Raw genomic sequence first — 14,727 nt, 5'->3', positions numbered from 1 at the left:
TCAGGTGATCCACCCTCCTCCGCCTCCCAAAGTGCTAGGATTACAGGCGTGAGCCACCATGCCCAGCCCAGAATGCATTTTATGTTTTTAAAATGCCACATCTTTGTCTTTCCCAGTATTTTCATAAAAAATAGCTGGAGAGAGAAAAACAAAACAAAACAAAACAAAGAGATGCGTCAGCTGCAGCTACACATCAATTACCACGTAACTGCTTCTAGTGCCTAACCCTTCTACCTCCAGTTTCTACTTTTTCTACCTCTAGTTGTTACTTTAATATTTAAATTACTGGGTACTAGTCTTAAACTCCAAATGGGTGTGCAAAGCTATAGTTTGGCAAGAGACCTCCTGTTATGATATTTTCCCACTTTTGCTTGAGATTATTATCAATCTTTGTTTTAAGTGAGATTCATTTCCCAACCTGGTCCAGTCTTTATTTCAGCAGTTTCATCTTCCTTAAGACCCTCTGAACTGACCTATCTTTGGATATGTACAAGAATTACTAAACACCAAGAAAACCAATGGATAATCTGTGAAGATATCATGGGGCATGAATTTACAGAATTATGCATTTATCTGAAGAAAGACTTGTAACCAGTAATGGTGTATTTTTAGTTTTTAGAGTTTTGTTTGCTTTGTTTTGTTTTAATAAATGACATATTGGGCAAAAGTTATAGAAAAGAAGAGCAAATACATTCTAAGAAATTATAATAGAGAAAGAGCCTTAGGGAAGACTGAAAATGGGAATCAGATTCATAATTCCATGATTTTTAAAGAAGCATTTACAGGTTGAGGTTATGTTAATCCCTTTATAACCCACGTAAACCAAAGAATAAAAGAACAAAATATGGATACAACTTAATATTGCTTTTAATACACATATTCTAATTGATTTTAATTAATTCTACTAATTTTTTTCTAAACATTTATATCTCTTTTTTTCATATTAAAACTGTTCAGGATATGTAAGCCAGCCAGTCTTTGATTCCTGTGTTTAAAAAATGAACTGATTTCTACTTTAAAATAATGCAAATTGTTGATTTGATTCTAATTCAAGGTTTACAGTGTCCTGAAGGAAGAGGACAATTTATGGTTTTGGAGGTAAAAGCATGCATACCAAATTAGTTTGATGACAATTATAATTGTATTTCTTTAGGCACAATTACTGAAAAACACTTTTTAAGGACATTTGTCATCTAACAGTTATAAATTTGGCAACAGTTACAACAAAACAACAAAAGCTCCAGAATATTTAAAAGAAATATAAGAAGCAGAGGCATACTTTCAAGTGTCAAAAAGAAATACGGGATGGTTTGAGAAAAGCAAAAGTCTCCTTGTGATGAGGCTGACTAAAATGTCTCTCATCATGGGAAAAGTTTCATGCTCAGACTTGTTAATTTTATTTCATGTTCGAAGACATGCTTATTATAAAGAATATTTAAGGTTTAACAGTAATTAAGCAAGCAAATATGCAATATTTCAATTAAAGTTGAACTTGTTTTGTCTTTTAAACAAGCAAACTATCTAAAAAGTAGAGGCTGCCTTGTAACTGTTTCCTCTCTCACCGATTGCCATATCTGAATCTCAGTCTCATAAACAAATCCATCAATATATAGGGTATAAAATTTGCATGTGAAATGGAAGTATTTTAGAAATGTTCTCCAGTTAATATGGCTTATAATAGCATCAAATGCATGCCTTTCACAGATGGCAAAACTTGTTGGCCAAACCCTGTTTTGCTTTTATGAAAATATCAAATATATACATACCTTATTAAATTAGAAATGAGGCCTATATGTCTCAAAGCATAGAATTTAAAAGTTGCTAATATTATCATAATATTTATCTTGACGTAAAAATAACAACTGTTGAAAATACACACAAAAGAATTTTAGAATTTGAGAATATATCTTTTATTTATAGGATGAGAGTGTTAACTCTGAGAGAACATGGTATAACGAAACATATTTAGGACAGCATATTACTTCAATAAGTAACTATGGTAGTAATGTTATTGTTAATTTGTATAGTGTTTGTATATATTTTTCTGCATTTAAATTTTTCATTAATGTTTTTCTTATGAATATGATCAAATTATGACATCTATCGTAAATAAATGTCATATTTTATTCATTTTAATTTTATATTTAAACGTTTTATTTTTCATCTTCTTTCCCCATGAAACACACTGATATGTAAATGTAATTGAGACACCTACAACTAATCTATGCAGTGTTGAATGCTGCTCCTGCAAAATACTCCATAAGCCAAAATTAAGTTACTTAGATATGTGGCCAAAAAACCATGAATATGTGAGATTATACAGATTTGTTTTATATTAAAAGAAATGCACAATATTTTAGCCAGCAATGCAAACTTATTATTTACATAAATCTTATATATTAATTTAGAGAGTATCATTAAAGTTTGTAAGTGTGCACATTTACACACACACCCATATACATATGCATATGTGTACATACTTATGTATAGTAACTCCTAAAACCTATAAATGAAGGTTAGGTTTTAAAGGCTAAAAATGTGTACATGGCTGCTGCAGGATTATACCTGTAGCATTAATATTGATAACAAGATGGTGTAAATTTGTCAGGTTTTTTCTTTTGATGTCTTAGGCAGTGAGACCACCTGGAAATAAAAACAAGAAATAAATTTAAAAAACACATTTCATAATTAAGGTATCCTTTAACTAAGGTATGTCTGCCAACAGTAAGGGAATTACTGATACGAAAAAAGTATGATGGAGCAACTGGCATAAGGGAATGTAGCATAATGGGAAGAAAAATGTCTGTCATATAGGTACCCCATACTTAAAGTCCTTCTTCTAGTCCTACAAGAATGTGCAAACTTCCTAGGTTACTATTTGTCAGGATCGAGTTAACAAAAAGAGAAACTATTCTTAGTCTTTCAAAAAAGGGACATTTATCACAAGTAGTTGATCATATAGCTGCATTAGGTATATATGATTTACTGCATTGACGTTTCTTTTTAAGATCATTAAATGATATCATACAATTTAGCTGAATAGATATTAGGGAGTGAGAATTTTATTGTTGTTATTGTTTTCTCCTTAGAAATTTTAATAGTATGCTTTGGGAATTATAAGGCTTTTAAAATGGCTTTTTGTTATTTCTTTAGTAGCCACATATGTTAGTAATAAACAGCCCCTGCCCAGTGTATATAGACCTACTTTACAATATATTGTCATATATATATAGTCATATATGTATATATAGTCGTATATGTATATATTGTCATATATGCATATAATCTAAGAGCTTTAATGAACATATTTTATTACATATGTATAAGCTGAGAATTGAAAATGCTCCATAGACTAACAAATGTAAAAATCACAATTTAAAAATGAAGAAACTGAAAATTTCTTTTAAATATTTTAAATAATGTGTACTTTGATTTATATAGGTCATCTCTTTGTCAAGTATATATGCATGCTCACATAGAAACTCATACACACACACACATGCACATAGGCTTTCAGAGAAGATAGATATTTAAAGATGTAAAAATAAAACAAATTTTTTCCACTCTTAGTGTCCCCAAATTACCAATGTACTTTTGCTTTGCAAGTGCATACAATCCATTTGAAATATGCATATATTTGTGTATGTGTATATATATGTGTGTATATATATACACATATACACATGTACACACATATTTTGAAATATATTTCAGAAGATGTATAAATATAATTTACATACAAATATAAACTATATATTTCAAAATATATATTCAGAATGATTATCAAATAATCTACAGAAAATATTTTAATTGTAAATTCCAGTATGATAACATACAATGTCTGTATTATTAACAAATAAGGTACACAACTAAATAAAAATATTACACTTTTAATATAGCTATAATTTCCACAAGAATTTGAACTAATGGCATAATACCTATGACACATCTCACTAACAGACTGAACAATAAAAGAATTAAATTATTGTCAAAATAATGAGATTCAAGTAATTTAAATGTCAAAACTTTAAAAAATATTTACTTTAAAAATCAGATACTTTTTAAATTAAATTTTATTTTTTAGGCGACATAAGAATTGAACATATTTGGGAGATACATAATAATGTTTCAATACATATAATTTATAGTGATCAGATCAGAGAAATTAGAGTATCCATGGTTTCAAATATTTATCATTTCTTTGTGTTAGGGACAAAATCTCCTTTTAGCTATTTGAAATTAAATGGAATATAATGTTCTTAACTATAGTCATCCTACAGTGGTATAGAACACCAGAAATTATTCCTCCTACCAAGCTGTAACTTTATATCCTTTAACAAATCTCTCTAGTCTCCCTTTGCTGCAGCTTTCCCAGCCTGTAGTATCCTCTGTTTTATTTTTTACTTCTATGATATCAATTTTTTTAGCTTCCACATATAAGTAATAACATGCAATGTTTAACTTTCTGTTCCTGGCTTGTTTCACTTAACATATGCCCTCCAATTCCATCCATGTTGTCCTGAATGACAGGAATTCAGTTTTTATGGCTGCATAGTATTCTATTGTGTATATATACCACATTTTCTTTATCCGTTCATCTGTTGTTGGACATCTAGGTTGCTTCTATATATTGGCTATTGTGAATAGTGCTGCAGTAAACATAGGGTGCAGATGTCTCTTTAATATACAGATTTCCTTTTTCCAGTAATGGTATTGCTGGATCATATGATAGTTCTGTTAGTAATTTTTGAAGAAACTCCATGTTGTTCTCCACGTGGCTGCTCTAGTCTACATTCCTACCAGCAGTGTCTAAGAGTTCATTTTTTTTCCTGCATCTTCACCAATATGTTATTTTTATTTAATTTTGAGACAGTCTCACTCTGTCACCCAGGCTGGAGTCCCTTGGTTTAATCTTGGCTCTCTGTAGCCTTGAACTCCTGATCTGGAGCAATCTCGAGTAGCTGGGGCTACCTACTGGCATGTGCCACCACGCCCAGCTAATTTTTACTTTTTAAAATTTCTTTGTAGAGACAGAGTCTCAATATGCTTTTTAGAGACAGAGTCTCGATATGTTGCCCAGATCTCAAACTTCTGAACTCAAGCAATTCTCCTGCCTTGGCCTGTCAAAGTGTTAGGATTACAGACATGAGCCACCACGGCTGTCATATTTTTTGTCTTTTTGAAAATAGTCACCCTAATTAGGATGAGATGATATCTCATTGTGGTTTTGATTTGCATTTCCGTTATGAATAGTTAATGTTGAGCATTTTAAAAATATATTTATTGACCATGTATATGTCTTCTTTCGGGAAATGTCTGTTCAGATCACTTTTTCATTTTTTAGTCGGATGTTTTTTGCTGTGATATTTTGTCTTATGCAAATAGTATTGTGAAGTATTAATGAAGTAAGACAATTTTATTCAAGGACCAATCCCATGCAAATACATTCAGAGCTGTTCTTAGTTAATTGCATTTATAATTTATACTATTTATTAACATGTGCATTTCTCTAAATTTAGTGAAATTTTACTATTTTATATTTTTACTCAGTGTATATACTGTTGCTCATGAATTGTTGGAGTATAATAGTTAACTATCCTTAACTACGTCTTATTTATTGAATTTATATGTTGCTGTTTTCTATAGGAGATAAGTTTTTTTTACAATATGAATGGAATCATTGCTGATTTTCTATGAATATATGAATTGAATTTTCTCAGATAAATCTTATGTTTCTTTTGTGCCCACAAAGACATCTGGATACTCATCAGAAGTGTAAAAATTCCAACTAGAAGAAAAAAGAAATAATTATTATTTCTTTCTTATTTCTATGAAATAAGTTATATTAGGAAAAAGATCACTAGCATGTTTAGCTTTTAAGATGTTTCTCAAATGTTGCATAATTTCTTATCAATTTTCATTATTCATACCCATTCCCAAGCAATAGCCAATCAATATCGCATGAATGAGTAAACACAGAAAATACATTAAAAATTAAAAATGAATCTACGTATTTTATATACCACTGCCACAAAATATTCCCAAAGAAGGATTTATTTTTGTACTTAAAAATTTTCAATAATGGTTGCCTATATGCATATAATATTCCTCTACATGCACATAATATAATAAACCACATTAATTGTGATTCAAAACTTTTGTACAATATAACAAAATGGATAAAATGGACATTACATATGTCCCTTCTACTATGTGGAAATCATGCAATTCAACTTCTTAGTTGTGTTAAAATGCTCAGTATTCAAGATGAACTCTCATACACCCCAACTCTTCCTTTGAACACAAAACACACACACATGCCTGTGCACATGCACAAGAAGAAGTTTCAAGCGAAATGCATTGTTATCAAAACTTCTTCTAAACAAAACTTCATTGCTTAATAAATACATTTGGATTACAATTCCTGGCTTGGGTTAAGCAACAATTATACAGGGATGAAGAGCAAAAGTACTTCAATATATTTTAATACTGCTTTTAATCAAACTCAATATGAAACTATGAAATCTTTTTACAATCATGCTATACTTTAGTACTATAATAACTTTTTCTCAGAAACCATTCATCCTAAAGATGCATTTATTTTGATTAATTGTCAGTAAATCTAGGTCTTACCTGGCAGTGTTTGTGTCATGACTGTGAAACTAATCCATGATCCAATCTGTTATATTAAAACTTAAATTAGCACATACATAAATAGAATCTAGTAATTTGTTCACTTGTGGCTTTAATAGGTAATTTTAAGGCTTAAAATATTAGAAAACTTATAGATAGGATTACTTTTTCAAGAAATAATAATTTAATTTTTACATATAAAGTAATAAGCAATCTCATAAAATGGGATCATATTTACAAGAAAATGAAAGACATTGTTTAATATTTGAGAAAATTGTGATTGAAATGTTCTATTTTGTTATACCATGATCTATGGATAAGACCTCTATATTTTTCCTGTATATATTAATTTATAATACATATAAATACATAAGCACATGCATTTAGTATATCATGAATAGGATTCAAGCATTTACATACATAAATAACATACCTCATAGGTGTAGTTAGGACATGAAACCAGGAAAAACATCCATGTGAAGGGGTTATAATTTGGACTTGGGAAACAGGCGTTGTTTCCTTTTTCAAAGTAAAGTAAAATGTCAATGATGCTACATATTGCAAATCTGATCATATGCTTATTATATAATACTAAGTTCCACAAAATAACTGTGTACCACATGAAATGTCATCACATATTTATAGCAACCTATTTCGCAAATTACTCAGAAGAGACAGCTTTAAATGCTATAACCTTTTGACTCAAATAAAATAGCTGTCATTTTCATACCATGTCTATAGCTATGTTGCTGTAACACTGCAGAGTACAAAAGGATAATCAATTCTTTAAGATCTTAAATATATATAAATTATTTTTACATTATAATAGTTGAAATAGTACTACATACTGAAATTATAGTGTGTTTTAACATTTGCCCACCTCTTCACATTCCCCTTTACTATCAAAGAAGATATATTTGTTTGAGATTATTAAATACTTCAAAATTCCCTGTTTAAATTGGTGAAAGTCATAAGGAATTTTATAAAGATGTCATTTATACCAGAAAAGTATGCACACCTCTAATAAAAGGATTACACTGAATATCAGTATAGTTAATATTCTGAGATACCACGTTTCTGTTCAGCGGTCAGGATTGATATTTACATCTCTCATTATACTTCACATATTGTCACTTTTTGTTAATTATTTTCCCCTTTCAATTGTTTTTAAGAAACATTTTAGATAACAAATTTTTAATGATTTCAGGTTGAACTTGGAGCTGTGACATTTGTAAAAGTTAATATGAATTATAAAATTACTGTTTTATTCTCCATACCAAGATTTAATCAGATAACAAATCAGCTAAACTCTTTTACTTATAACTCTAAAGTCATAATAAAATGTCAGTGTGTTGTTTTCAAAATTGTAACAATTGCTGAAATATCAAAGTTAAAAATTATGCTAAGTATTGTGCAGATTTTACAACTGTTCATAAAAATAAATATGTAGGTCTTTCGTTATTACTGATTTTTTACAGCATTTATGTAGACACCTTTGTGTAATGTCCTATATTAATAAAAAAAGATAATTGAGGAATCTACCCAAGTTATAGTCACTGAATTTCAGAGGCAGAAGGTTCAGGGAATAGTCTACTTTAGAGCCTGTAATTTATGAGTGTTCAGCCCCTAGAGGTGTGGAATGATCAAGGGTCTACAAATCTACATTTTTTCCAGATCTGGTTTGTAGATTAAATAATGGATACGCCTTATGACACAGAAAAATATATGTATATAGATAATATTGTTTCAAGTATACACAGTTGCTGTTAACTGTAATATTAAATAAGTTTAGGAGTTACTAGTTTAATACTTACATTCTTCATAAATGTTACCTCAACCTATAGTTATTATAATAGAGCTTCTATTAAATTAAAGTCAGGAGGTTTTTTACATTAAAATGCTGCCCCACCAGATTCTTCTTTAGGCATATGAGGTTTATTCCATTGCTTCAGGGAGTGCTACTGGCAGAGAACCTTCAACTTTTAGTACTCCCTATAGTTGGAAGCAACCTCACCCAAGGTCACACTCACTGATTTAGACTTAATATGGTATTTGATCAATATTGAAAATTGATTAACTCAATTCAGGAGAACATGGATTGTTCATCCCAGTTTTAGAATGTCCCATGCAATCATTGGAGGCTTGTTGAGACTATATTGCTCTCAATTTCCTACTTAAATGTGATTTATTTCTTCTATCCATAAAACTACTCCTTAACAATCCTCCTGAGTATTAATCTCCATCCTGGCATTTGCATTCCAGAAAACCCAGCTTACATAGTTGGCACCAGGAATGGCCCAAAAAGCAGATGTTGGAATGGCATTTTAGAGTTGAATAACTTACCAAAAGGCCTGCAATGAGTACTCCATAGCTGATGGTAGGTGCAGACAGATAGCTAATGGTACAGGGTAGCAATCCAAGTGTAAAAACCTTTTACTACTGGTATATTGTTATGTTATAGTGGTTGAAAACAATATTCTGTCTGGTCTAATATTACAAGTGGGACTGAATGGCTCAACAAACACATCTAAAACAAACTGCTAATTGGCAATTAAAAGCCAGTTGTGAAAGTTAGAGGTCCACCTAGATAATATGCAAAGAGGCTCAAAGAGGGCAGAAAAAGCTAAGAAATAGGTCCAGGTCTTAACTGCAAAAGTAGTCAAACTCTAAAGAATGTACAACTCCAATCCAATGCAGATCTGTTAAGTCAAGTTTATTTACCACAAAATCTTGGAATGTCTAGGTTTTCATAAATTCCTTGAGTCTGCAGAGGTGGCCCACTCTTCCCTATGAAAGTTGAGCACATCCTTCCTTAAAAGCAACACAGAAGGCACTACACTGCAAGAATACCCCCCTTGAAGATCTCCCCTATCTTTTCTTCTAGCCACTACAACCAGGGTTATATCACAATATAAACTACCTGAGGCTGTTCTGGGGCTGACAGAGAACAAAAAAGATAATGTCCCAAAGGAGCTGCAGAACCTAGCCAGCATGAACCAACAAATTATAGGAAAATACACATGGGGTTGGAATCTGAGGGTGTTTGAAAAGAGGGGTAAAGTATAAAATTGAATAAAGATTTGTTTATGTTTTTGGAGCACTGTCCTGGAATATAGGAGTAAATATCCCTCTAAGATTGTACAAACACACTAATGATATGCACCTGGAAGCATGAGCAAAGCAATAGCCCACAATAAGCAAAGAAGAAATGTTAGAATTTCCATGGCAGGCTGGGAAAGAAGGTGCTAAGTGCCTTAGAGAAATAGGAATCCTAGAGCAGATAGTCTATGCAAGGTTGAAAAGAGAGTGCTTCTTTCTATGCAAGGAATTTTCCCCCCGTTTCATGTTCTTAGGTTTCTTCTCATGTTCCATGGGAGAGCCAATAGGATGCACCACTTTTCAAAAATACAGGGAATATGGTAGTGAAAGGAACACCATCATCACTAAGATTCGCATTGGCTCTTTTCTGTATCAGGCTTACTGTAAGTGAAATCATCTTAGAACAGAGACGACTAGTAGTGAACGGGATTAAAGGACCCTTCCTCACACCACTCCCTAGAAAATCAAGGCAGTTCCAATTACAGTACTTAATTGTTCATGAGCCAAAATGAGTGGCCTGTTCATAGGAGGCTTGACTCACAGAAAGTTATGTTTGGCTAGTAGAACACAATGTCTCTAGAAGCTAGATAGTTGGATACCCAACAATGCTATTGCTAAGTTTAGACAAACAAAATAAATTATAGATGAATAGTTAAGAGACTTGAGACAGCTGGTGCAATGTCAGATCTACTATTCCTTTCTCAGTACTGGAACATGAATCAGTTCTAAGACTCCAAACTCACTGAGGAAAGAATAGTCTGGGAGGAAAGATATTGTAACACCAAAACAAATGCAGATGATAATGATTTCAGGGATCTTTACTAAAAGGACTTCATTGATTCAGGGAAGCATACACTAGAAAAAGTGGCATTTTCACATTTTAAGGACTGTTAGACAAAGTGGATTCACAAAGGTGGTAATTTATCCAGATCATAAATAAATAATAATTGGAATATATATACTTTGTAGTCTGCACAATATCTACATTTGCTGAAGCTTCCTTTCAACTGTCATACCCTCTGAGAAAATGGCCTTGACTAAAGGGAACTGCCTTACAAGGTCTTTTTCTTCCTCAGGTAGACTCACATCCAACTTATCTGTCTCCAGTCATTCCAGCTCTTGACACCTCTACAGGGTTATCCTAGCTTCAGATACCCAATAGAGTTGACTGAGTCCATTCTTGTGACTACATCACAGCTCAGCTTCCCCTTTGGCATAGTTCTCATTCCTTGCCTCTTTTCCATAATTCCTACCAACCTTCTTTTATACAAATTTCTGCCACCTGAGAACATGACTCATGACATTTTGTACCATCAATATTAAATGGTTCCCTTCTAGACATAACCATGCCTAAAGCACATCTAATAGACATTACAACAAACTCCAATTAATATGTAAGTGAGAAAATAAAAATTCAAGAGTAGGAGACACCGATTTAGAGCTGACACAGGAACTGATAAAGATTTTATGTAAGGAAAAATAATGCATTGAGTATGTAGCTATTAAGAATTCATAATCAGAAGATGAGAGTTCACTTTGAGAAAAGATCTGGGATGTGATAGATCAGAACCCTGGATGGGGAGAAATTGAATACAATTATCTGAAATTAGTTGAGGCCAGAGATTGTCATCTTGGAAGACATTGTTTCCAAGAAAGAAAATGATGCCCAGAGAAGTTTGCTCAGAGAGGGAAGGCATCATGTGGAAGCTTAGAAGGGAAGGGAAAGAAAGAAGCATGCTCTGGGATTCAAGGAATTTAGAAAACAAGGATGTTAGAGGATGAGAAGACACAATGAAAAACCTCCTCTGTTTCCAGAACACACTTTGTTTTTTAGAGATTTCAGTAACCTCATCTGTAAAAAACTATGTTATTTTTCTTCAAAGTCAATTCACACATTTAATAATAAATGTAAATCAATCAGCATTTACATGATGCTTCTGTGTGAATAAACTAGAAAGTGTTTTCGTTTGCAGACAAAAACTAACCCCCCACAAGGAAAACAAAACAAAATGTATGGAACACACACACACACAATTACCAAAGAACCTAACCTTAAGAAATCCCAAAACTGAAAATAGATATGGAAAAAAAAAGAAGATATAATACAAAATAAGAGTTGATTGTACTCAAGAAATTGTGGACAAAGAAGAAACTTTCCCAGTAATATGAAATACATTTTCATTTGCTTAAGAATGTAATATTCAACAGAACAGAGGATATTAAGCAGATAAAAAGAATAGCCAAAAAAGGGACAAAGATAGTCAAAGAGAAAGTGATAGAGAAGCTAGAGACAGGGGAAGGAACATAGGTACAGTGTAACCCCCCTCATACTCCACAATGTAATAAAACTAATTTTAAAATTGTAATTTGAGGAAATGTTTTAGAACTTAAAAAAAAAACATGGATTAACCTGCTCGAAGGGTACCTAGTGATCTGGGGAAATTGGTTGGGAATCATCAACCCTTAGACACTCCCTCAAAATTCATAGACTTTTATAATAAAAAAGTCACCTGCTCATCGAAGCAATAAAACCATCATTTGACAAAAGAGAGAGAATTAGGTTGGCATGTGATTCCTCAAGAGCAATATACAAAGCAAGATAAAGAGTGAACATTAAAAGAGGGGGGCCTTCTTACGTGAACAATTTCAAAATTACTGGATGACTTAAAATTTTCATTTTCAAATGGTGACACCATATTCCAGATAAATAAAGAAGCTTGAGTTGATTACATTGCTAGTCACCTAGATAAGACTAAAATTTGTGATATTTCTAACTTTGGCAATGCTAGCATTTTATTAGATTATATTGTGTTTTGCTTCTCTACTAAAAAAATTTAGACTCTCAGATATTTTTCACTTGTTGTTCACATGCATCCAAAGAAAATTCAATATATCTATGAATTTGGATCAGATAAAAATGGCATTCAATCTCTTAATGAAATATAGGCTTCACTCCACTGCAAATGAGGACCACAAACTACAACAGCATTGGCCTTACATGTAATTTTTTTTCACCAAGATAAAGCACAGATATTTTTAAGTCACAGTACACTTCTTTTTAAATCTGCATATACATAATTTATCACCAATACTCAAAAAGTTGAGTACTCATCACAATATTATGTAATGTGTAATAACAAACATATGCTTATATTATAGCTTTTTCATATATTCACAATTGTTCTAATATAATAATTTTCCTTTGTAATTATATATATTTTATTTTACATAACAACTATTCTGGAAAATGTTTTATATGTTTCACTAGCCTGCCAGAAGCATGGAAGGCAAGAAAATGTGAAGAAATTCAAGTTGATGTTGAATGTTTATCATTTCTATTTGAATTTACAATTAAATTATATATTATATAGGGTTAGCAGTTGGGAATCCCTACATATAATTGAGCCTAAATGAGATGACTGATTTACCAAAAATATCTTTAAATAATGGAGACTGTAAACTTTTTCAAATGTATAGGTGAGTACAGAAGTAATTGAGTTTTTGCATTGTTGAAATTTGCTGTTTTATATTGGAATACATTATTAAATAAATGTGGTTATGTTATACAACATTTTAATGGGCATTTCTCACTTATATTTTTTGCTAATGACTTATTACTTGCTGGTATTTTATGTTTATTTTAGTCTATGGAAATGATGTTAGACAAAAAGCGAATTGGAGCAATTTTCTTAATTGAGTTCAAAATGGGCCATGGGCCAGGCACTGTGGCTCATGTCTGTAATCCCAGAACTTTGGGAGGCCAAGGCAGGCAGATCACCTGAGGTCAGGAGTTTGAGACCAGCCTGGCCAACATGGCGAAACCCTGTCTCTACTAAAAATACAAAATTAGCTGGGCATGGTGGTGTGCACTTGTAATCCCAGCTACTCAGGAGGCTGAGGCAGGAGAATCACTTGAAACCAGGAAGGCAGAAGTTGCAGTGAGCCAAGATCACACCATTGCACTCCAGCCTGGGCTACAAGAGCGAGACTCCATCTTAAAAAAAAAAAAAAAAAGAAAGAAAGAAAAGAAGTACAAAATGGGTCATGAAGCAGTGGAGACAACTCACAACATCAACGAGACATTTGGCCCAGGAACCGCTAATGAACACACAATGCAGTGGTGGTTTAAGAAGTTTTGTGAGAGCCTTGAAGATGAGAAGCACAGTGACTGGCCATCAGAAGTTGACATTGACAAATTGAGATGAATCATCAAAGTTGATCCTCTTAACAGCTACAGGAGAAGTTGCTGAAGAACTCAACATCGACCATTCTACAGTCCTTTGGCATTTGAAGCAAATTGGAAAGGTGAAAAAGCTGGATAAGTCAGTTCCTCATAAGCTGATAGAAAATATATATAAAAAAAGTCATTTTGAAGTGTTGTCTTTTCTTATTCTATGTAAGTAAGAACAATGAACCATTTCTTGATCGGAATTTAACGTGCAACAAAAAGTGGATTTTATATAACTGGTGATGACCAACTCAGTGGTTGGACTGAGAAGAAGCTCCAAAGCACTTCCCAAAGCCAAACTTGCCCCCGAAAAAAAGGTCATGGTCACTGTTTGGTAGACTGCTGCCAGTCTGATCCACCACAGCTTTCTGAATCCTAGCAAAACCAGTATATTTGAGAAATATGTTCAGCAAATCAATGAGATGCATTGAAAACTGCAATGTCTGCAGCCAACAATGGTCAACAGAAAGGACCCAATTCTTCTCCATGACGGTGTCTGACTGCACATCACACAACCAACACTTTAAAAGTTGAATGAATTGGGTTACAAAGTTTTGCCTCATCCACCATATTCGCCTGACCTCTCACTAACTGACTACCACTTCTTCAAGCATCTGGACAATGTTTTGCAGGGAAAATGCTTCCACGATCAGCAGGGGGCAGAAAATGCTTTTCAAGAGTTTGTTGAATTCTGAAGCATGGATTTTTATACTACAAGAATAAACTATTTTTCATTGGCAAAAATGTGTTGATTATAATGATTCCTA

At 32.5% G+C, this 14,727-nt stretch overlaps 1 protein-coding gene across 2 annotated transcripts in view; it reads right to left on the bottom strand.

Annotated features, from left to right (window-relative positions):
• Positions 1-851: 851 nt before the first annotated feature.
• Positions 852-14,727, bottom strand: part of TECRL (trans-2,3-enoyl-CoA reductase like) — a 137,489-nt gene continuing 123,613 nt past the window's right edge. The window contains 3 exon segments of one of the 2 annotated variants that reach the window (NM_001133988.1): positions 852-2,643; positions 6,634-6,679; positions 7,067-7,152. In NM_001133988.1, coding sequence (NP_001127460.1) covers positions 2,627-2,643; positions 6,634-6,679; positions 7,067-7,152 — 149 coding nt within the window. In that variant the 3' untranslated portion in view covers positions 852-2,626. 2 annotated transcript variants of the gene reach the window in all.

Source organism: Pongo abelii, chromosome 3 (assembly GCF_028885655.2).
Source record: "Pongo abelii isolate AG06213 chromosome 3, NHGRI_mPonAbe1-v2.0_pri, whole genome shotgun sequence".
NCBI lineage: Eukaryota > Metazoa > Chordata > Mammalia > Primates > Hominidae > Pongo > Pongo abelii.
This window is presented reverse-complemented; position numbering and strand designations above follow the sequence as displayed.